At 36.6% G+C, this 25,068-nt stretch overlaps 1 protein-coding gene across 1 annotated transcript in view; it reads left to right on the top strand.

Moving 5' to 3' along the window:
- GPR137C (G protein-coupled receptor 137C) overlaps positions 1–25,068 on the top strand; it is a 90,642-nt gene that overhangs the window by 40,838 nt on the left and 24,736 nt on the right. The window contains exon 2 of the mRNA XM_007473349.3: positions 7,706–7,749. Within this exon, the coding sequence (XP_007473411.2) occupies positions 7,706–7,749 (44 nt within the window). The remainder of the gene's footprint in view (positions 1–7,705; positions 7,750–25,068) is intronic.

Genomic DNA, 25,068 nt, shown 5'->3' with positions numbered 1-25,068 from the left:
TACTAGCCCCTCTATCCACTCTCTTTCTCCATGGCAGTTCTTCCATTCATTCCTCTTCTACATGAGATAGCCATTTCACACTACCCTCCTTCTGGTCTACTCCACTACCATTTCAGCTCATTCCATTACATTCACCTCAACCTTAAGTCTTCCAAACATACCCACCCCTTCAAAATACCCAGGCAATAATGTCATTCCCAGGGACCATAAATGACATTTTCCCAGGCAGAAATCAAACAATTTGACCTTTGGGGTTGCTTATAGTTAGTCTTTTATTACCTTTGAATGTTTCTTAGAGATCAGATTGTTTTTTGCTGAGTTCTGTGTTTTTCCTCAGGAATAACTGACATTCCTTTAGTTTATTAAATACTTTTTTTTTTACATTTTACAATTATGCTGAGCTTTGCTGGATGCTATTCTTGCTTGTAAGCCCAGCTCTTTTGCTCTGTGGAATACTGTGTTCCATGTCCTGTGTTATTTTAATAATGTAGCTGCTAAGTCTTGGGTTATTTTTTTTTAAGTGGAAAGCTAAGGGTTGGATTACTTGAGAAAGAAAGAATGACCTGGTGAAGAATGGGGGGAAGAGGTTCAGTATCTGACTTTTTTATGGCCAAAAGAGAGATCACAGCTGCCAATATTTGGAATAGGAAAATTGTAAAAACGTGTTTGTACTCATCATTTCTGTTTCTCTTTTTCCACTCAGTTCTGCATTATACAGTGGGAAGCATGCTGAGAATTGAGAAGACATCAGTCTGAGTACTGCTACTGTTCATTAGCTGTTTGACCCTGAACAAATTAACTCTCTGAGCATCAATTTGACTCATATTGTACTAATATTAGTATTGCAGTAAGTCTTGTGTTATTCTAACTGTAGCTCTACAGTATTTAAATTATTTTTTCTTGTTGTTTGTAGTATTCTCTCCTTAACCTAGGAACTATGAAACTTAGCAATAATGTTCCTATGTATTTTTACTTTTGGGTTTCTTTGAGGTAGTGATTAGTAATTCTCTCAATTTCTATTTTGCCCTTTGATTCTAGGATTTCTGGGTAGTTTTCCTTAATGATTCATTGGAGTATGATGTCTAAATTCCATTTTTTTATCATAACTTTCTAGGAGTCCAGCTATTCTTATATTGTCTCTCCTTGAGCTATTTTCTAGGTTAGTTGTTTTTATAATAAGATGTTTTATATTCTCTTCTACCATTTCATTCTTTTGGCTTTGATTTATTATTTCTTGTTGTCTTAGGAAATTTCTATTTTACCCTTGTTCAATTCTAGTTCTTAATAAATTATTTTCTTCCATGAGTATGTGAATCTCTTTTTCCATTTGGATGATCTTTCTTTCATAATTAAAAAAAATTATCTTGCATTGTTCTTATTTTTTTTTTCTAATTTCCCCTTGACTTCTCTCATTTGGTTTTTGAGGGTTTTTTAAAAGGTCTTCCAAAAGTTCTTTTGGGGCTTCTGGATATTTATTGTATTTCTTTGTGCTTTTTGAAGTAATTGTTTCTAATTCACACTGCTCTGAGTTTGAACCAGATCTCTGTTCTCACAATAGCTATCAATATTTGGGTTCTTTCTCCTTTACTTGCTCACTTGATTTAAAAATGTTTAAATTTTAGTAGTCAGGCCAAAAGACATAATTGTTGCCTTTTCTCTGGGGTTCTTAGTGAATTGATGTATGTTACTTTAAGTTTCAGGATTTTTTGTGTTTACTTTTTTCTGGATCTTAGTTATCTCAGTTTTTATTGTCCAGAATATGATATACACCTGGGTCCTCCACTGAAGCCCCAACCCATGAATGACCTCAGGTATTCTAACCAGAGCTTCTGAGCCATTCTGCCACTGCAATTGGAAGGAGCCAGTTCACTCCCTCCTCTGGCAGCAATCAGGGACTCCACTTTCCTGGGAAAGACCACTAATGATGGGGCTCCATTCCTTCAGCAACAACACTCACCTATGTGTACTTCTTCCTCATTCTTCCTCTCCTACTCTCTCATCTAGGGATAGAGCAAGTGTCAAGTCCATATTCCTCCAGAGGCCTTCATTTGTTAGTAGTGAGACTTGAGTTCCTGCACTTAGGGCCTTGCATTTATAGACTCTGCGGTATCCACTCCTTTAATCCCTAACTGTAGGCCAGCAGGGGTCTCTAGAGCCAAGAAAATAGCAAACACAGCTGCTTCTAGGGCCTTCTGCCAGTGGATTCCAGTGATATATTCAGGATACAAGCTCCTGGGCTCAGAAAACAGGGTGAGGTAGCATCCTTCCCCCAGGGGCTGCCTTGTTTGAAGCCAAAAACCTTCCTCCCTAGTCGTTCCTGGTAATTTAACTTCTCTCTCAACTCCTGCCTATTTTTTCCCCATTTCTAGCATTGATTCTAGCATTTTGGGAGGGTTTTTTTTTGGAAGATCTTTGGAAGGCAAGGAAGCTTCACATCCTACTCTACCATCTTTCCACAATGCATCCCCCCAAAAATTTCTTAAGCAAAAAGAACTAAAGCACTGGTGGCATTTTCTAAATGAGACTGCTAAAGCACATATAATTATGTGGGGGGGATTTTTTTTTGCTTAGTACCACATGTAACTTATACAAAAACTGACCAATTATTAAGGTACAAAGCTAATAAATGTTGAAAATACATGTCTAAGTAAAGGCAGTAATCAGTTTAGGGAGCAGATAAGATAGAGACTTAAATGAAGATTTAAAAATTAAATCTGAAATAATCACCCCCACACTCAGTAAACTCCAGAATCTACCTATCACCCTCAAGATTAAATATATAATTTTCTATTTGGTGTTCAAAACCTACCTCCCCCCTCTTTCCAATCTTATTACACACACACACACACACACACACACACACACACTCTAAACTGGCATTAATTTTCTTTGTGTTCCTTTAATAAAACTGACTCCTGAAATTCTCTCTCCTTATCTCTTTATACTGGCTTTCCAGGATTCTTCCATGTTGAGAGATTCTCAGATGCTCTGCAAAATTGACATTCCTCTCACTTCCCACCCCAATCTATATATTTTCAGGTTATTTTTTGATAAATTGATCAGTTTTGCTAATTTGTCTTCTTTCACTTTTTTATTAAAAAAAATTTTTTTACTCAGATTATTCCCTGAGGGAAGTAGAGTAAAAGTAGAAATATAAGAGGAAATCTTGGGAATGTGAAAACAAAAATATGAACAAAAGTGTATTTACACACTCTACACCAAGATAAATTCAAAATGGGTGAATGACTTGGACATAAAGAAGGAAACTATAAGCAAATTAGGTGAACACAGAATAGTATATATGTCAGATCTTTGGGAAAGGAAATACTTTAAAACCAAGCAAGAACTAGAAAAAAATCACAAAATGTAAAATCAATAATTTTGATTACATCAAATTAAAAAGCTTTTGTACAAACAAAACCAATGCAACCAAAATTAGAAGGGAAAAAACCAATTGGGAAATAATCTTCATAACAAAAACCTCTGACAAAGGTCTAATGACTCAAATTTATAAAAAGCTAAACCAATTGTACAAAAAATCAAGTCATTCTCCAATTGATAAATGGGCAAGGGACATGAACAGGCAATTTTCAGTTAAAGAAATCAAAACTATTAATAGGCACATGAAAAAGTATTCTAAATCTCTTATAATCAGAGAGATGCAAATCAAAACAACTCTGAGGTATCATCTTATACCTAGCAGATTAGCTAACATGACAGCAAAGGAAAGTAATGAATGCTGGAGGGGATGCAGCAAAGTCGGGACATCAATGCATTGCTGGTGGAGTTGTGAATTGATCCAACCATTCTGGAGGACAATTTGGAACTATGCCCAAAGGGCGCTAAAAGACTGTCTGCCCTTTGATCCAGCCATAGCACTGCTGGTTTTGTACCCCAAAGAGATAATAAGGAAAAAGACTTGTACAAGAATATTCATAGCTGTTCTCTTTGTGGTGGTCAAAAATTGGAAAATGAGGGGATGCGCTTCAATTGGGGAATGGCTGAACAAATTGTGGTATATGTTGGTGATGGAATACTATTGTGCTCAAAGGAATACTAAAGTGGAGGAATTCCATGTGAACTGGAATGACCTCCAGGAATTGATGCAGAGTGAACAGAGCAGAACCAGGAGAACCTTGTACACAGAGACTGATACACTGTGGTACAATCGAATGTAATGGACTTCTCCATTAGTGGCAGTGCAGTGATCTGAACTATTTGGAGGGATCTACGAGAAAAACTACTATCCACATCCAGAGGAAACACTGTGGGAGTAGAAACACAGAAGAAAAAACAACTGCTTGAATGAATACATGGGCCAAGGGGATGTGATTGGGAATGTAGACTCTAAATAAACATCCTAATGTAAACACCAACAACATAGAAAAAGATTTTGATCAAGGACACATGTAATACCCAGTGAAATTGCACATTAGCTACGGGAAAAGTGAAGTGAGGGGAGGGAGTGAAATAATATGATTCTTGTAACCAAGGAATAATGTTCTAAATTGACTAAATTAATTTAAATTTTAAAAATACAATATATACCTCAAGAAACATATTCCACTCAAGAGTCTGATCCTGATTAGGTATCAATAATACCTATTAAAGCCAAATTTCACTTCAAAAAAATAAATTAAAAATAAAAAAAAACAAATTCTTGTGGAACATGGACAGACTTTCCAGTTTAGCTGCAGCTTTCTTCTGTAATCTTCTATAACAAGAAAATTAAGTTTGATACAATCAATTTCTCTAGTAATTTATCCAATCCTTGGTTATTGGACAAGTATCTCAATTCAGAGTACAACATCTATATTCATGTTTTTATTTTTTAATTTTATTTTATTTTTTATTATTTTTAATTTTTTCCATGGTTACATGATTCACATTTTCTCCCTCTCCTCATTCCTTTCCCCTCCTGGAGCTGACAGTCAATTCCACTGGGTTATACATATATATAAATATATAAACTATATATATAAATATATAAACCCTAAATCACATAGCCATATAAACAAATGATAAATCACATATTTTCTTCTGGATTTCTACTCCCACAATTCTTTCTCTAGATGTGAATAGTATTCTTTCTTCTAAGCCCCACAGAATTGCACTGGATCATTTAATTGCTTTTAGTAGCAAACCTTTGATCATTCCACAGTTTTACAATTTCTGTGCATAATGTTCTTCTGGTTCTGCTTATTTCACTGCATGTCAGTTTATATAGGTCTTTCCAGTTCTCACAGAAACCCATCTATATTAATTTTTTTGGAGAATATAAAAGTTGGGCATCTTTGCTTCCTTTTCTGCCACTTTGGCACCACCACATTAGAAATCAAAGGTAGTTTTACTGGAAGGAGAAGCAGTTTAGATTTTCTTTGCTTTATGAGTTTCCTCAGTAGAAAAATTTATTTTCGTGTACCTAGCATACCAATAATGAGCCTCTTTATACTGAAGCTGGCCCTTAAAAATCAGACATGATTTTTTGGTAATACATTGTTTTATTCAGTGTAATAAGTGCTTTCTTAATACTAAAACTTTTCTGATTTTAAAAAAAGATTTTTTAAAGTATTTTTCCATGTTTTCATGATTCATTGTCTTTCCCTCCTCTCTTCCACCTTCCCCCTCCCAGAGGTGATAAGTGATTCTACTGGGTTATAAAAATGTTATGTTTCCATATTCCTTATTTTTGTAATAGAACAATCTTTTAAAATCAAAACCCCAAATCATATACCCATATAAATGAGTGATAATTCATATGCTTTTCTTCTGCATTTCTACTCCCACAGTTCTTTCTCTCAATGTAGATAACATTCATTTTCATATGTCCCTCAGGATTGTCCTGGGCATTGCTGCTAGTAGTAAAGTCCATTACATTGGATCATTCCACAGTGTTTCACTTTCTATATACAATGTTCTCTTGGTTCTGCTCATCTCACTCTGCCATCACTTCATGGAGGTTCTTCCAGTTCATGTAGAAATCCTCCAGTTCATCATTCCTTACAATAGTATTACATCATCATCAAATACCACAATTTGTTCAGCCATTCCCCAGTCAAGAGACAACCCCTCAGTTTCTAATTTTTTGCCACCACAAAGAGTGCAGCTATGAATATTTTCATTCTACCCTTTTTTATTATCTCTTTGGGGTAGAAATCAGACATGATTTATTAAAGAACCCTATTCAAAATAGCAATGTAAAACATGAAATGACATATAACACATATATGTCTTTCCTCTTCTTTTAAGTTATAAGTCCTGAGTGGAACAAAATCCAGAATTTATACTTCTTTATATAACTTAGTGCTAAGAATAATGCTTTACAAACATTGGATATAGAATCTGTAATGGAAGGGTAAATGATTGAAGTAAAAGTTGCATGTGCAGAACAAAATACTTTTAATGGGTACCCCTTTCCTTCTGAAACCCCTATAGGATTAGATCTCTATTTTCCTGCTATATTTCTGTCTACTTGGAAAAACACAGAACCACTAAAGGAGTTATAAAGTCAAATCTTAAACAGAAAAGAAACAGGTTCTTAATAATTGGCCACCACAGAGCCAAGCACTAAATACCACACAGAGTCAAAACTCTAGGGCTCTGGGGACAGTGTCTCTGAGAGAATGACTGCCAAAGATAAGAATAATAGAATATAGGATTCTTATATATCTTTTGGGGAATTAAGTCTACACTGACAACTACAAGTAGGCTTGGAAAAGAGGCTGTATCTATAGACTAGGGTATCAAGGAGTGTCCTAAACTACAACGGATATGCAAAAGAATGACTTTAGACAGGTGTTGGTCTTCTTGGGAATGGATCTCTGATGCAATGGGGGAAACTTCTTAGATAAAAAGAGTGATGGAGGATTTAAGCATTTCTATTACTCCTATTCAGAACATTTAATGGATGCTTGGTGATCCCTAGTTTAGTCTAAGACAAAGTCAGTTTGAGACTTTCCCCTAAAGACAAGTTCCCAAGGGACAGAGGCAAACTTGGGGTTTTCAGAACTCAAGTTGACACTTCTGTAATCTTGCCTCTTTTCCTTGTTCTGTTTGCCATTTTTTGCTGTCATCTATCTCCATCTCTCTTTCCTCCTGCAAAAAAAAAAATGATAGATAACAGGTCGTATTCCAATTTATGTCAAAACATCTTTGTAATATTATGTTTATAATAGTTGGCAGGTAATAAAGTATTTAGTAGACTAGGAAATAAAAGTTTTACATAAGATCATGAAGAAGACTTCATTTTATGACATAGAAATAAATTTTGAAACCCTTTAACTTAGAATTTCCTTTAAGGTAGGGGTGAAAAGATAGCTTGGTATAATGGATGAAGAGCTAGACTTGGAGAAAATCTTTTAAATCCTGTCTCAGATGCTTACTAGTTCTTTTACCCTAGGCAAGTCATTTAACCTCTTTTAACCTCAACATCTTCATAAAATAAGGATAACAATTAACACCACCTGGAAATTATTGTAAGAATCATTTAAGGTAATATTATATTATAAAGAACTTTGTGAATCTTAAAGCTCTATATGAATGCTAGATTTTTGAAAAAAATCCTTTTAACAGAAAGAAAATTCAAATTGTTTTCTGTTTAACTATATTTTTAGTAGCTAATTACTACTATTACATTGAGCATGCCCAAGTAAATATCAGTGCTCAATTATATTTGCTGATGCATTCTTCAAATCTTCCATTATAGGTTATCTGTAAAGTCAGATGTGCTGCTGAACTTGACAAAAACAAGTAAGTATCATAAGCAGAAATATTTAATAACAAATGGGATTTTTTTTTACCTAGGAAATGATGGTTTAATAGTTTTGAGCTAAGTTAAATATATATAGGAAAGACACCAAAAGCATTGACCTTATGGGTAAAATTACCTTTTTAGTTTCACATTGCATTCAAGTTTTAAATCAATTATAGTATTTAATTTGGTTATTAATTTATTCATTGAGTCCTCATCTCTTTCTTAACATTACTGTTGACTTCTATCTCTCTCCTGGTTCCAATCTCTGAAGTAATTCATAAAAGCTGAGATAAACTGAAAATATGTTATTCTAGTTTGGGATGAAATTTCTTTATAGTCCAATGAAGTATCATTTGTTTCTATATTTATTAGCTTATGAACCAATATTTCTATAGCAATTTGTAAGTTATAGTTTCTGGCATAGTAGAAAGTACAAAGTAGATTAGGATTTGATATGTCACTAACATGATCTTAGGAAAGTCACTTTATTTTTCTGACACCATTTTTCCATCAGTTAAATGAAGTGACTTTAATAAATGATATTTAAGATTAACCCTTTCTAGCTCTAAGTTACTTTGATCATGCTAACTAAAAACCTTGAAATTTATAAATTAAATAAATCATTCAAATCAAATTTTTGTATTTCTTGGCATAGAGGATAGAATTCTAGACTTGGATCCAAGAAGTCTTAGACTTGAATCTTGTATCTATGATTATGTGCAAATCACTTAGCATTTCTGTAACTCAGTTTTATGATCTATAAGACAGAGATGATATCTGTAGCACTACTTCATTGGGTTCTGTTAATGTATAGAATATCTGTTATTCTTAATATTACATTTGTGTACAGATAAAGCATCTTTAAAATTCTACTTAAATGTCAGTAATAGCATGAATCACTATATAATTTAGGAACTTTGTTTTTAGGTCATTCATCTTGAGCAAATCATTCCCAAAATACTGGTGACATATTCAAACTATTAAGCCAGTGGTATAAATAATCCAAACAGGCAAATAAACCAAAAACTTCCAAATTTATTATATATATAACGTGTGTGTGTTATATTTACTTATTTAAATAAATAAGTATAAATTTATATTTGAATATAAAGCTAGTGTTGGTTGGTTGTTGCACCTCATAATCAAAGAGGACCAAAATGATATCATTCTTTCAACTTGTACATAAATTGGATTTATGTGAGGGAAAGTTGCACAAAGCCTCACTCTCTCTTCCAGAGTCATCAAAATCCAATGGCAAGACAGAAGTCAAGATGACTAATGATAGCTTGGGATGCAGCGGATGACCTTGGCTTCCTCAGTGTCTAACCAACCTCTAATCACTCCACAGTGGCTGCTTCCACTACCTTCATGGCTATTGGAACAAATTGTTCTCATCCACCCCTTCCCCTGGGGAAGTTTTTACATGACTGGTGTAGATACTCCTCTAACTCACCAATGGGTTTAAGTTCTGTCTGTTATCCTTAACCTGGTTTAGCTCATCTGCCCAGATAGTTTACCAGGATTCAGCCATTGCACATGCTGTAGCTTCTTGAAACAACAGATGAGAACTGGATATTAAGTGGACACCAAAGGAGGCAAACAACCCTGATGATGGCTTGGTAAGCCCTCATATCAGAGTCTTCCCTGAATACTCAGTAGTGTAACAGTTAAAATTTAGGAATTTGGGGAAACTGAGGCAGGTAGAAATTAGTTTCTCTCTGCAAGGAGTATTATATTTTTATGAGGTTTATTAAAGATTAAGGATTAAAGAAAATACAGGATAAGAAAACACGTGCCTAGGCCAGAGAGGCCTAGACAAGATAATCTCACATCATGGAAGAGACGTGTCTGCTCCAAAACGGAAGTCCAAAAGACCCCTCAGTAGGTGGAGAACTCCTTTAAATAATCATTTGTGTTCTCGCCCAGGCAAGAATTCAGTGTGATTACAAAGCACTCTGGGGAAGTAGAGCAAAGGATTCTGGGGATTGGAGTCCTGGATTTGAGTCTATTTTTACAGTAGCTAGTGTAGTAAGTATGTGAACCAATACCCTTCCCTACCAAGTGAGTTTACTTACCCAACTTCTCCCCACACTAGCAGGTTGCAGGGTTTAAAGAAGTAATCCTTTGTAGAAAATCTACCTTCCTGCTATTTTTCACACTCTAGTTCCTGAGCCCCCTAATCTGTATTTCCTACTGCCTAGATGACCAGGCAATGCTCATTTGTCCAATGATTACAAAACTGATCTAATTTAGCTATTAATACCAAAGTAATCTTCCATAAATTAGATTCTGGGATATAGGATAGAGAAGTAATGTTTACCCCGAATAAATTTTTTTTCTTTGCAAGCTACTTTCCTATTGTTTCTCAAATATACAAGTCTCACATATGTTTATCTTTTACTGGAAAATTTTTAAAAATTGTCAGTTTGAAGGAGGCATGTCTTTATACCAGGAAGCAGACTAGCTTATTATTTTTTAACCTAACTTGGTTCTTCTTTGCAATTATTATCATTAAAATTGGAAAATAATTTGCCCATATATATTTAAATTGAAACAAGATGTATCCTTTTTCAATTTTTCTGGCATAAAACATGAAGTAAGGCTTTGGGTCTTCAAAAAATTACTCTAAATGAATAAAAGTCGAGGCTTTCAAGTTGTAAGATTGCTAGATGCTAATAGTCAATATTAAAAGTTAGAAACTATAGCAATTAATAATAATAATTACTAGCATTTTTATAGTGCTTTCTATGTGCCAGACACTATCTTAAAACACTTTACAATTATTATCTCATTTGATCTTCACAACAACCCTGGTGAGCAAAATTAGAAGGCACTGTTAAAATATTGTTGTGGGAGAGCTTTGAGGTGAAAATTGAGATTTGTGACAGGTTGCCCTTTGCAAGAATGCAAGACTCCAAAACTTAGCTTAAAAAATAAAAAGAGAAATTTATTCATTTGCAAGTCATGTTGGGAGGCCAGGAGACAGTGTACAGATGGAACACTTCCTCCTCAAGGAAATTGGGTTTGGGAGTTTTATACCCTTTTGACAACAGGACCTACAACAGGACCTACATGACTAGAGAAAGGATGATGGTGGCATCCAAGATGGGTCATGTGATTATGTCCTATGCCTCAAAGTCAAAAGGGAGTGAACTATTCCGTTTAGAGGATATTCAGATATTTGGGATATAAAATAGATGCTTACCAGGAGCAAGCTGGAAGGTATCTATCTATCTGTGCTCATCAAGAAGGAAGGGAGAGTCCAGAGGGACTCAAAGTCATCTTCTTTAGCACTGCAAGAATGCAAGGAAAAAAAGAGTCTTTTATGAACACTCTGACCTGGCACACAATCTGTTAGAGTGTCTAGGGGAAGTCTATACTCCCACATCAGTATGACTTATATTATTAGAAAATTTAAAGGTAGATGGATTATCAAAATCTGGTTCAACCATTCTTCTAAATAGATTTCCCTTACCAAAAAAAGAGGAATTATAAGAAATTAATTGCTATAAAGAATTTATTTGTACTTAACATCTACAAACTTTAAAAAACTGTCCATTCTATTCATGGATTTCATAGTATTATGCTTAAAGTTCATAAAAATGCAGAAATCAGAATTTAAATTAGTGCTAAAAAAAGGAAAGTGGCCTAGCTGTCCATAAAAAAATTTTTTATGCCTATTAAACATAATCTTAGTTTGACATTGAATTTCAGAATAAAGAAATCTCAGTCTTGAAAGGGGCATTAAAAATCTAGTCCAATCCACAGCTGATTAAGAATCAATTCTACAAAGATAGAGCCAAAATGGGAGTGACAGGGAGCAACTGCACATATTTTGCCATGCTCTATACTGAATAATGAGCTACAAATACACCTGACTGAATATTGATTGAGAAATCCAAGAAAAAAATTATGAGTCATTTATCCAGTCTTGAGTGACTTAAAATGACATAAAAGTCAGTAGACACAGAGGAAAGAATCTCACCAGTATCATGAGAAGAACATTCTAGCATCCAAGGGCAGAAAGAGAGCCAAGAAAAGGCACTTAAGGAAGAAAGCAGCAAGACAGAAAAAGATCACAGAGCATCACTGAACTAGCATAGAACAATTGGCATTTGGCAGTTCTGTTGTCCAATACCCACTCCTGGGTCACAGATCTGGGGAGAAAAGGATAGTTTGAGCATGGGCCCTGGCTGTATACTGAGCAGGGAACTAGTTCTAAAAGCAAGCCATAGCTGTGTGGCTATGGTCTCAGTAACAGAACAAGGACTTAGCTGAAGCCTTTAGACCAACATCTAATTAATTTAGACTAGACACTTAATTAATATCAATACTAAATGTATATGTACCAAATGGCATAGTATCTAAGTTTTTAAGAAAAAAAAATTTAAATGAATTATAAGAGGAAATAGATAGAAGTTAGATATGAGAGACCTCTGGAGAATTCTGAAGAATACTGAGTGAGACCAGAACTATTACTCATTTGGTACCTTCCCCAAAACTGATTAAGTAAGGCCTAAAAACTTCACAAACAAATGCTGAAAAGCAGGAATATTAAGTTTATCTTTTACTGGCCATGATGAAATTTTAAAATTATATTCAATAAGGGGACTTTGAAGCAAAGATTAAAATTAATTTGAAAGTAAATGGTTTAATCCTAAAGAAAGGATGGAGGGGGCAGCTGGGTGGCTCAGTGGATTGAGAGTCAGGCCTAAAGACAGGAGGTCCTAGGTTCAGATCTGACCTCAGAAATTTCCCAGCTGTGTGACCCTGGGCAAGTCACTTAACCCCCCCTTGCCTAGCCCATACCACTCTTCTGCCTTGGAGCCAATACACGGTAGTGACTCCAAGACAGAAGGTAAGGGTAAAAAAAAAAAGGATTGATCAAAGAACAAATCACAGAAAGATAAAATAATTTTACTAATGATGTCAACAATGAGATAACATACCAAAATTTGTAGGATGCATCAAAAGTACATAGGGGAAATTTTATATATATATAAATATATATATTTTTTTCCAATTTAAACATTATTTTATTTGGTCATTTTCAAAGAATATTCCTTGTAAACAAAGATCCTTTTCTTTTCCTCCCCTTCCCAACACCCCTCCCCTAGCCAATGCATGATTCCACTGGGTAGCACATGTGTCCTTGATTCAAACCCATTTCCATGTTGTTGGTATTTGTATTAGAGTGTTCATTTAGAGTCTCTCCTCATTCATGTCCCCTCAATCCCTGTAGTCAAACAGTTGCTTTTCTTCGGTGTTTTTACTGCCACAATTTGTCCTTTGCTTATAAATAGTGCTTTTTTCTCCTAGATCACTGCAGAATGTTCAGGGACATTGTGTTGACACTAATGGAGAAGTCCATTACATTCTATTGTACCACAGTGTATCAGTCTCTGTGTACAGTGTTTTCCTGGTTCTACTCCTTTCGCTCTGCATAACTTCCTGGAGGTTGTTCCAGTCGCCATGGAATTCCTCCACTTTATTATTCCTTTGAGCACAATAGTATTCCATCACCAACATATACCACAATTTGTTCAGCCATTCCCCAATTGAAGGGCATCCCCTCATTTTCCAATTTTTGGCCACCACAAGTATGAATATTCTTGTACATGTCTTTTTCCTTATTATCTCTTTGGGGTACAAAACCAGCAGTGCTATGGCTGGATCAAAGGGCAGACAGTCTTTTAGCGCCCTTTGGGCATAGTTCCAAATTGCCCTCCAGAATGTTTGGATCAATTCACAATTCTACCAGCAATGAATTAATGTCCCGACTTTGCCATATCCCCTCCAACATTCATTACTTTCCTTTGCTGTCATATTAGCCAATCTGCTAGGTGTGAGGTGATACCCCAGAGTTGTTTTGATTTGCATCTCTCTGATTATAAGAGATTTAGAACACTTTTTCGTGTGCTTATTAATAGTTTTGTTTTCTTTAACTAAAAACTGCCTGTTCATGTCCCTTGCCCATTTATCAATTAGAGAATGGCTTGATTTTTTGTACAATTGATTTAGCTCTTTATAAATTTGAGTAATTAGACCTTTGTCAGAGGATTTTGTTATGAAAATTGTTTCCCAATTTGTTGCTTCCCTTCTCAATTTTGTTACATAGGTTTGTTTGTACAAAACCTTTTTAATTTGATGTAATCAAAATTGTTTATTTTACATTTTGTGACTCTTTCTAAGTCTTGCTTGGTTTTAAAGTCTTTCCCTTCCCACAGGTCTGACATGTATACTATTCTGTGTTCCCCTAATTTACTTATAGTTTCCTTCTTTATGTTCAAGACATTCACCCATTCTGAGTTTATCTTGGTGTAGGGTGTGAGGTGTTGATCCAAACCTAATCTCTCCCACACAGTCTTCCAGTTTTCCCAGCAGTTTTTGTCAAATAGTGGGTTTTCGTCCCAGAAGCTGGGCTCTTTGGGTTTGTCATATACTGTCTTACTGGGGTCACTTACCCCAAGTCTATTCCACTGATCCTCCTTTCTGTCTCTTAGCCAGTACCAAATTGTTTTGATGACCACTGCTTTATAATAGAGTTTGAGATCTGGGACTGCAAGGCCACCTTCCTTTGTATTTTTTTTTTCATTATTTCCCTGGATAACCTTGACACTTTGTTCTTCCAAATGAACTTTGCTATGGCTTTTTCTAAGTCAGTAAAAAATTTTTTTGGAAGTTCAATGGGTATAGCACTAAATAGATGAATAAGTTTGGGTAGGATGGTCATTTTTATTATATTGGCTCATCCTACCCATGAGCAGTTAATATTTTTCCAATTGCTCGAGTCTAGTTTTAGTTGTGTGGAGAGTGTTTTGTAGTTGTGTTCATATACTTCCTGTATTTGTCTTGGGAGATAGATTGCTAAGTATTTTATTTTGTCTAAGGTGATTTTGAATGGGATTTCCCTTTCTAATTCTTGTCGCTGAGCTGTGTTGGAAATATACAGAAATGTTGATGACTTATGCAGGTTTATTTTGTAACCTGCAACTTGCTAAAGATGTTGATTATTTCGACTAACTTTTTGGTTGATTCTCTAGGATTCTTTAAGTAGACCATCATATCATCCGCAAATAACAATAACTTGGTCTTCTCCTTGCCTATTTTAATGCCTTCAATTCCTTTATCTTCTCTAATCGCTACTGCTAGTGTTTCTAGTACAATGTCAAATAATAGAGGTGATAATGGGAATCCTTATTTCACTCCTGATATTATTGGGAATGCATCTAGTTTAACCCCATTGCAGATGATATTAGTTGATGGTTTTAGATATATACTGTTTTTTATTTTTAGGAATAACCCTTTTATTCCTATTTTTTCTAGTGTTTTCAATAGGAATGGGTGTTGTATTTTATCAAAGGCTTTTTCTGCATCTATTGAGATAATCATGTGATTTTTGTCTGTTTGTTGATATGGCCAATTATGTGGCTGGTTTTCCTAATATTGAACCAGCCCTGCATTCCTGGTATAAATCCTACTTGATCACACTGAATGACCCTCCTGATCATTTGCTGGAGTCTTTTTGCTAGTATCCTATTTAAGATTTTTGCATCTATATTCATTAGGGAGATTGGTCTATAGTTTTCTTTCTCCGTTTTTGACCTGCCTGGCTTTGGAAATAGTACCATGTTTATGTCATAAAAGGAATTTTGTAGAACTCCCTCTTTGCTTATTATGTCAAATAGTTTGTATAGTATTGGGATTAGCTGTTCTGTGAATGTTTGATAGAATTCACTGGTGAATCCATCAGGCCCTGGGGATTTTTTCTTAGGGAGTTCTTTGATGGCCTGTTGGATTTCTTTTTCTGATATGGGATTATTTAAGAATTCTATTTCTTCTTCTGTTAGTCTAGGCAGTTTGTATTTTTGTAAATATTCATCCATATCACCTAGGTTGGTGTATTTATTGCCATATAGTTGGGCAAAGTAGTTTTTAATGATTGCCTTAATTTCCTCTTCATTGGAGGTGAGGTCCCCCTTTTCATCTTTGATGTTGTTAATTTGCCTTACTTCTTTCCTTTTTTAATTAGATTGACCAGTACTTTGTCTACTTTGTCTGTTTTTTCAAAGTAACAGCTTCTAGTCTTGTTTATTAGTGTAATAGTTCTATCACTTTCAATTTTATTAATTTCTCCCTTAATTTTTAGTATCGCTAGTTTGGTTTTCATCTGGGGGGGGTTAATTTGTTTGCTTTCAAGTTTTTTGATTTGCATTTCCAATTCATTGATCTCTGCCCTCCCTAATTTGTTAATATTATACACTCAAGGATATGAATTTTCCTCTGAGTACTGCTTTGGCTGCATCCCATAAGGTTTGAAAGGATGTCTCACCATTGTCATTTTCCTCAATGAAATTATTAACTGTTTCTATGATTTGTTCTCTAACTAACAATTTTGGAGTTCATATTATTTAATTTCCAATTAATTTTTTTATTTGGCTCTCCATGTAACCTTACTGATCAATATTTTTATGCCTTATGATCTGAAAAGGTTGCATTTATTATTTCTGCTTTTCTGCATTTGTATGCCATGTTTCTGTGACCTAGTGTATGATCTATCTTTGTGAATGTGCCATGTGGTGCTGAGAATAAGGTGTATTCCTTTTTGTCCCTATTTATTTTTCTCCATATGTCTATTAACTCTAATTTTTCTAAGATTTCATTCACCTCTTTTACCTCTTTCTTATTTATTTCTTGGTTTGATTTATCTAAATTTGATAGTGGTTAGTTCAAGTCTCCCACTAATATGGTTTTACTGTCTATTTCCTCCTTCAATTCTCCTAGTTTCTCCATTAGAAATTTGGGTGCTATACCATTTGGTGCATATATGTTGATTAATGATAATTCCTCATTGTCTATACTCCCTTTTAACAGAATATATTTACCTTCCCTATCCCTTTTGATCTGGTCTAGTTTTCCTTTGGCTTTGTCAGATATCATGATTGCAACTCCTGACTTCTTTCTATCAATTGAGGCCCAAAAGGTCTTATTCCATCCTTTAATTCTAACCTTGTGAGTATCAACCCACCTCATATGTGTTTCTTGAAGACAACATATGGTAGGGTTTGGGGTTCTAATCCAATCTGTTATTTGTCTACGTTTTATGGGTGAGTTCATCCCATTCATGTTCAAAGTTATGATTGTCACTTGTGGATTCCCTGGCATTTTTATATCCTAAACCAGTGATTTACTTTATATCAGTCCCCCTAGTCCCCTCCCTTGATATGCTTCCCTTTCTGGTCCCTCTCTTTTTTGTTCCCTTTCCCTCCCCACTCTTATTCCCTCCCTTTTTACACTCCCTCCCCCTGCCCCTCCTTAATTTCCCCTTCTCTCTTACCCTGTTGGATAAGATAGAATTCAGGATCCCAATGGATCTAGATGTTCTTCCCTCTCAGAGTTGATTTCACTGAGAGTAAGGTTTTAGTAATACCACTTCGCGCTCTCTTGCCTCTCTTCATATGAAAATTCTTCCCCTCCCCTTGCCATGTGTATCTTTGTGTGGGAAAGATTATTCTATTTAGGTTTCCCCCCCTCTATTTCTTGAAGTAAATCTTAATATCATCAATTATCCCCCCTCCCTTTTTCTTTCTTTCCCCCCTTTCACCAAATCTTCTTGATGCCCCAATCATTCCCTATGCGTGACTCTTCTAACTACTCTTATGATGCGTACAATTTTTGAAAATTATACATTTTCCCCACATATTAATATATATAATTTGATATAAATGTAGTCCTTATTGAAGAGAGTTTGAATAAAAGGAAAAGATAAGATTTTTCTCCTTTTCTCTTTCTTTCATATTTACCTTTTCATGTTTCTCTTGCTCTCTGTGATTGGATGTCAAAATTTCCACTAAGTTATGGTCTTTTATTAGCAAATACTTGGAAATCTTCTATTTTGTTGAATGCCCATACTTTCCTCTGGAAGTATAGAGTCAGTTTTAATGGGTAGTTGATTCTTGGTTGGAGACCCAGCTCTCTTGCCTTTCTAAATATCCGGTTCCATGCTTTGCGGTCTCTTAGCGTGTTAACTGCTAAGTCATGTGTGATCCTTATGGAGGCTCCTCTATATCTGAAGCTCCTCTTCTTGGCTTCTTGTAAGATTTTCTCCTTAGCTTGGAAGCTCTTGAATTTGGCGTTTACATTCTTGGGGGTTGTCTTTGGGGGATTTAGTATTGAGGGTGTTCTATGAACCCTTTCTATTTCTATTTTGCCCCTGTGCTCCAGAACATGTAGGCAATTTTCTTCTATAATCTCCTGTAGTTTAACACAAGGTTTTTGTTAATCTCTTGTTTTTCAGGCAGACCAATGATTCTCAAGTTGCCTTTCCTTCCTCTTTTTTCTTCGTCTGTCACCTTGTCAGTGAGATGTTTTATGTTTTCTTTTAATTCATTAATTTTTTTGTTTTGCTTTATTAATCCTTGCTGTTTTGCAAGATCACTGTCTTCCAGTTGCTTAATTCTGGTCTTTAGGGACTGGTTTTGCTTTTCAGCTTGGTCTGCCCTTCTCTTAGAGGCTTCCAGCTCTTTCTCCAATTGTGAGGTCTTGTCTGTCAGGCTGCTGACCTCTTTCTGAGTTTTTTCCCATTTTTCTTGCCAGAAGGTTTCCATCTTTTGGATAAGCTCCAATTTGAGTTCTTCCAGAGCTTGTGGATAATTTCTATTTTGGGGGGCATGTTTTGATTTTGTTTGAATTTCATCCTCTTTCTCTTCTTTTCCTTGGGTATTCCTGCCATAAAAGTTTTCAATAGTCACTTTTTTCCTTTCTTCTTGGAGGCTTGATTTTGGGCCATGTGAGCCATCACTTTGGTGTTTTTTTTTCCCTTTTCCTTTATGGTCCGAGGTCTGGGTGATATGGGTGGGGTTTCTGTGGATTTAGGTTGCCTCAGACTAGCTCTTCCCAGCCTCCGTGGTTTGTTAGCGTGCCTTCCCCCATGCTCTGTGGTCTCTTCTCACTGGTGGGCAATAATCTCCTGTAAAACCGCTCTGAGGGGTGGATCTCTGGTATTCCCTGTCAGTTTCCAGGGAGCTTGGCATGCCCCCCCCCACTACAGCGAGGGGCGATGCTTCAGCCTTAGGCAGTTTTTACAGATTCTCAAGACGTCACACTGTTCGCAGCTTGCTGGGGTCCCGCGGTCTGCACACTCTGCAATGCGCAGGGTTCTCCCATGAAACCACCCTGAGAGGTCATTCCCTAGCAGTCTTTATATCCCAAGGACTCTGGTGTGCCCCCCCCCCCCCAGACAGAGACGTTCCTCACTCACTCGCTGTCCTGGTGAGCGCTCTGATCCCCTACTCTGGTTCCCTGGGGGAAGAAGGGAAAGGACAGCTCTGTTCACGTTTTTGTGCAATTTTTTCCTTCTTCTTATAATGTGGCAATGTTCAAACCCCACGTACCTTCTTTTCTGTGGGGTACTGGAGAGTCCCTCTGTTCTTCCAAAGATGATTTTTATGCTCTTTTGAGGTAGTCTATTTCATTCGGTGCCGAGGAGAGGAAGCGATTCGCATCTAGATTGCAGTGATGTTTACCCAGAAGTCTGGAAATTTATATATTTATATATCTAAACACTTGTTTAGATGAGCAGGTCAACAAATTGGGCATGCAACTAAAAAAAAAAAACCCCGGGCAATTAAACACCAAAACAGAAATACTGAAAAATCAAGGGAAAGAGTAGCAAAATTGAAATATTATTACATGAAGTTGAAACCAAACAAGGTAGCATATATAAAGGTTGAAAGAGTCGAATTTCTGTCCTCAAGCATTGGGAGGCATTTGTTATTCCTTTCTCCTTTGAGACTCAGATGGGAGAGGAGGTTGACAGAGGTGGTATCAATCAGGGCTGGGGTTAGAAGTCTGCTGGTGAATGTAGAAATGGGATGAGATTCTTGGAAGTTCAAAATAGGTCTCCTGATATAAAGAGAGAAACAGCAACCAAAACATCCAGGCCACAGTGCAGATGATATCAATCTTTATCACATGCCAGGATCATCTGTACTAAGATAGCTAAAAGGCCATTATTCTATTCCATGCAGCTTATTCCAATAATGGGGTCAGTGCTAAGATTTACCCTACAGTAGCACACACTCTTTCCAGTTGTACTGGTCAAGACCTTTTTCTCCCCTAAAAGTCCTACTAAAAGGGTGACACTAAATCTTTGCCCTGTTAAGAAGCCTTTGTGGAGAGGCTACCCTCTTCTTTCACTAGGGTGGGGTAAAAATTACCCCTCACCCTTCTTCAGGGACTCATGATTGCCACAAAGTCAGCTAAAGCATCCATTTTTTTCTTTCAGGAATATATAAATTCACCATAGTTAATACAGAGACAGTTACACATTTCCTGTGCCATTAAAAAGCAAAGCCAACTAAAAAGCTAGTGGAAATAAACAACAACTTTAGCAAAGTTTCAGGATACAAAATAAACTCACATAAGTTATCAGCATTTCTATTTATCTCCAACACATCTCAGCAGTGGGAATTAGAAAGAGAAATTCCATTCAAAATCACCCTAGACAATATAAAATACTTAGGAATCTATCTGCGAAGACAAAGACAGGAACTATATGAACACAACTACAAAACACTTTCTATACAACTAAAACTAGATCTGAGGAATTGGAAAAACATTAACTACTCATGGGTAGGATGAGCTAACATAATAAAAGTAACCATTCTACCCAAACATATCTATTTATTTAGTGCCATACCCACTGAACTAACAAAAAGCTTTTTTACTGATTTAGAAAAAACATAACAAAGTTCATTTGGAAGAACAAAAGATCAAGAATATCCAGGGAAATCATGAAAAAAAATGCAAAGGAAGGTGGCCTTGCAGTCCCAGATCTCAAACTATACTATAAAGCAGCGGTCATCAAAACAATTTGGTACTGGCTAAGAGACAGAAAGGAGGATCAGTGGAATAGACTTGGGGTAAGTGACCTCAGCAAGACAGTCTATGACAAGCCCAAAGATTCCAGCTTTGGGGACAAAAATCCACTATTTGGTAAAAACTGCTGGGAAAATTAGAAGACAGTGTGGGAGATATTAGGTTTGGATCAACACTTCACACCCTACACCAAGATAATCTCAGAATGGGTAAATGACTTGAACATAAAGAAGGAAACTATAAGTAAATTAGGTGAACACCGAATAGTATACATGTCAGACCTTTGGGAAGGGAAAATTTTTAAAACCAAGCAAGACTTAGAAAGAGTCATGAAATGTAAAATAAATAATTTTGACTACATTAAATTAAAAAGCTTTTGTACAAACAAAACCAGTGCAACCAAAATCAGAAGGGAAATAACAAACTGGGAAACAATCTTCATAACAAAAACCTTTGACAAAGGTCTAATTACTCAAATTTATAAAGAGCTAAATCAATTGTACAAAAAATCAAGCCATTCTCCAATTGATAAACAGGCAAGGGACATGAACAGGCAATTTTCAATAAAAGAAATCAAAACCATTAATAAGCACATGAAAAAGTGTTCTAAATCTCTAATAATCAGAGAAATGCAAATCAAAACAACTCTGAGGTGTCACCTCACACCTATCAGATTGGCTAACATGACAGCAAAGGAAAGTAATGAATGCTGGAGGGGGTGTGGCAAAGTTGGGACATTAATTCATTACTGGTGGAATTGTGAATTGATCCAACCATTCTGGAGGACAATTTGGAACTATGCCCAAAGAGCGCTAAAAGACTGTCTGCCCTTTGATCCAGCCATAGCACTGCTGGGTTTGTACGCCAAAGAGATAATAAGGAAAAAGACTTGTACAAGAATATTCATGTCTGCGCTCTTTGTGGTGGCCAAAAATTGGAAAATGAGGGGATGCCCTTCAATTGGGGAATGGCTGAACAAATTGTGGTATATGTTGGTGATGGAATATTATTGTGCTAAAAGGAACAATAAAGTGGAGGAATTCCATGGAGACTGTAACAACCTCCAGGAAGTGATACAGAGAGAAAGGAGCAGAACCAGGAGAACATTGTACACAGAGACTTATACACTATGATGCAATCGAATGTAATGGACTTCTCCATTAGTGGCAATGCAGTGATCCTGAACAACTCTGAGGGATCTATGAGAAAGACCACTATCCACATACAGAGGAAAAACTGTGGGAGTAGAAACACCAAAGAAAAACAACTGCTTGATTGCATGGGTCGAGGGGATATGATTGGGGATGTAGAGTCTAAATGAACATCCTAGTGCAAATATCAACAACATGGAAATGGGTTCTAATCAAGGTCACATGTAATACCCAGTGGAATTGTGCATTGGCTACGGTAGGGGAAGGGATGGGAAAAGGGAGGGAGGAATAGAAAATGATTTTTGTAACCAGGGAATAATGTTTGAAATTGACCAAATTTAAAAAAAAAAAAAAAGCAAAGCGTTGGCAGCAGCTGGGTAACTCAGTGGATTGAGAGCCAGGCCAATAGACAGGAGTCCCTAGGTTAAAATCTGGCCTCAGACACTTCCCAGCTTTGTGACCCTGGACAAGTCACTTCACCCCCATTGCCTAGTCCTTACCACTCTTCTGCCTTGGAACCAATATATTGTATTGATTCTAAGATGGAACATAAGGATTTAAAAAAAATAGCAAGGCATCTCCTTAAAATTCCCATAATTCCTGAAAAAATAGTTACCCTAACCATGCTGGAGGGAAAGGAGACCTGCCAATTGAAAGGCATCTGAAGAGATCCCCTGAAGTAACTGGAACCTTTTGAGGAGAGTGAGGAGAGACTTTGAGGCCTATGCAATCTCTGAATTGGGAATAGAATTTTTAAAAGGCAAAGTAAGACAATTAGAATTAAATCTAAAAGAAGTCCCTCCTTATCCCTAATACCTTGTAGATAGATTCTAGTTACCTACTGCTCAGCCTAATGGGAAGCACATACAACTCAGGCCCAACAGCCATCAGTGTTTTTGTGAGGGATGGAAACCCTAAGCCATGTTGAGCTGCTGAAAACTACACCCCACCTCTTTCCTAGGGAGGATCCCATTTGTTGTTCTGGGGGACATAGCTTCTGGAAAGTGAGATTATCATCTAGTTGGGACGCCTACTGAGCAGAAGTAGCTGCCTCACCATTAGGGATGATATATGGCCTGCACTTATTAAAAAAAATTGCATCCTGTTTCCTAATTCTGGATTGGTGATGACTCCATTCTCTAGAGTCTGCTCTTCATCATATGTGCATCAGATTGGTCTTTCAGTTCAGCAGGGCCACATAAAGTCTACAGAGAATAATATACTTCGCTAGTAATTATGTATAGGAGAAGGGACTGGCAAAATTCCTTCATTATCTCGGACCCCAAAGGTGAAGGCCTTTAATTGTCTAATTCTAGTCCCAACAGACCCCAGATAGTTTAGCCCCATTCCTCAAGGTTCTCTCACATACTGACTGTGCAGCTCAACATGGCTTAGGGTTTCCATCCCTCACAGAAATACTGATAGCTGCTGGGCCTGAGTTGTATGTGCTTCCCATTGGGCTGAGTTGCAGGGAACTAGACAAAATATTAATTCTCAGTAGCTGGCTCCTTGTGGGCAGGGCCCAACTGGGCCAATAGACAAAGGAATATGGAGTCTGGAAGTGCTTACAAATATCAGTTGTCAATTTTTTGATGAATATTGTCAGCTATGCTACCCAATATTTATGCCCATGACAGTATCCATTTTGTTGGGCTTTGAAGGGAGCAAAGGGGTTAAATCCTCCCAAAATGTTCCCTTCCTCCCCTCCTGGTATTCTTGAGGGAGTCAGAAAAAGGGCACAGTGGCAGAGAAAAAGCAGCCTTGAGAAAAGAGATACTGAGGTAGGGGAAAATTCCTCCCCTTGCTCCAGATGTCTGGCCAGGAGAAAAACAATTTCTACTCAACATTATTTTTGTTGGCTGTCTGATTCCCATGAGGGCTAGCTCTGTTCTCATGGTAGAATAAGGTATATACATTGCTTCTGACTCTGCCGGAAGAGTGGAAAAAATCATGGTGGAATAAATCAGGATTCTAAAACCTGCCAACATGAGTGTCTGTTTCACCCTTTGCTTCATTCTGCCACCTTCCTGATTCAAGACTCCCAAGACAGCCAGCAATAGGGCTTTTACTTTCTGCTGTTACTTGCTTTGTTGTCAAGTATCAGTCATTTCTTCTGGACTATATCCAGAATAATCTGAGTCCTCTAAGGTACTGCTCCAAACTTAACCAAGCAAACTCAACTTTATTTCTCCTGATCCTTAAACTTTATATGAGCCACCATTTAAGGGTTTCCTCCTTGTTGGTCTAGGCAATATTATGTTAACAATGTAGTGTTAGGTATCAATCTCCTAAGGAAGCTGGACCTCTTTCAGTTAATCCTGGAGAATAGTGGAGGTATACTGGACTCACCTTCCCAGGCAAACTGCTCCAGACTAGTCTTAGTTATAAGACTAGAGAAAAAGACATTGGCAAGATCAATAAGTGGGGCACTGTTTTTTCTGGTTCCTCACATTAACAAAGCCAAGAATGGCCTCAGCAATTGGTTTGAAAACTTTTTTCCAGCCCCCTATAGTCCAGTATAAATCATCAGGTGTCATCTACCTTCCTCTATTTGTGCAATAGTCATATTTGTGCAGATGACTACTGCAACTGTGCTCAAATCTGACCACTTGGTTTTCTTACAACTGCATTGTGATTTGGTGAATGTGGACCCTAGCCACAGCCTGATGTGCTACTCAGATGGGACTCTGCCCAGAAGGTGGGATCAAATTGCCTGTATATTTATGTTCATGGGGGGAAAGAAGCTATAGTGAAGCAGTATAGGTCCAGGCCGCCAAACCTATCTCTTTTTCAGGAAATTTACCCTCTTCCTCTTCTTTTCTTTCCTACCTTGGGAAACCAACAGTAAAGGAAATTCATCTTTACTGGGTCAAGTATATATGATTATCCATGATGGTCTTCTTCTGAACCTTCTAAATTATTTTAAACTAATTTTTTTCAGTTATCATGCATTTATTTTAAACAAATAAAATCTTACTTCCTTCCCCAACCCAAAGATATAAAACCCTTGTAACTAATAAGTAGACTAAAAAAAAGTTCTCATATTTTCATGTCCAAAAACATGTCTCATTTTACATACTAGTTCATCATCTATGGAAGGTAGGTAGCATGCTTCATTATCAGTCCTTTGGAATAAAATAGTTAATAGTTGCATTGATCAAAATACTTAAGTCTTACAAAGTTGTTTTTCCTTGTTTTGATATAACATAAAATCTTCTAGTTCTATTCATTCCACTGTCAGTTTTTATGTTTTTTCAAGTTTCTCTTAAACTGTCTCTTCATTTC

Source organism: Monodelphis domestica, chromosome 1 (assembly GCF_027887165.1).
Source record: "Monodelphis domestica isolate mMonDom1 chromosome 1, mMonDom1.pri, whole genome shotgun sequence".
NCBI lineage: Eukaryota > Metazoa > Chordata > Mammalia > Didelphimorphia > Didelphidae > Monodelphis > Monodelphis domestica.
The sequence above is the reverse complement of the archived record's forward strand: the minus strand, read 5'-3'. Positions and strand labels throughout refer to the sequence as shown.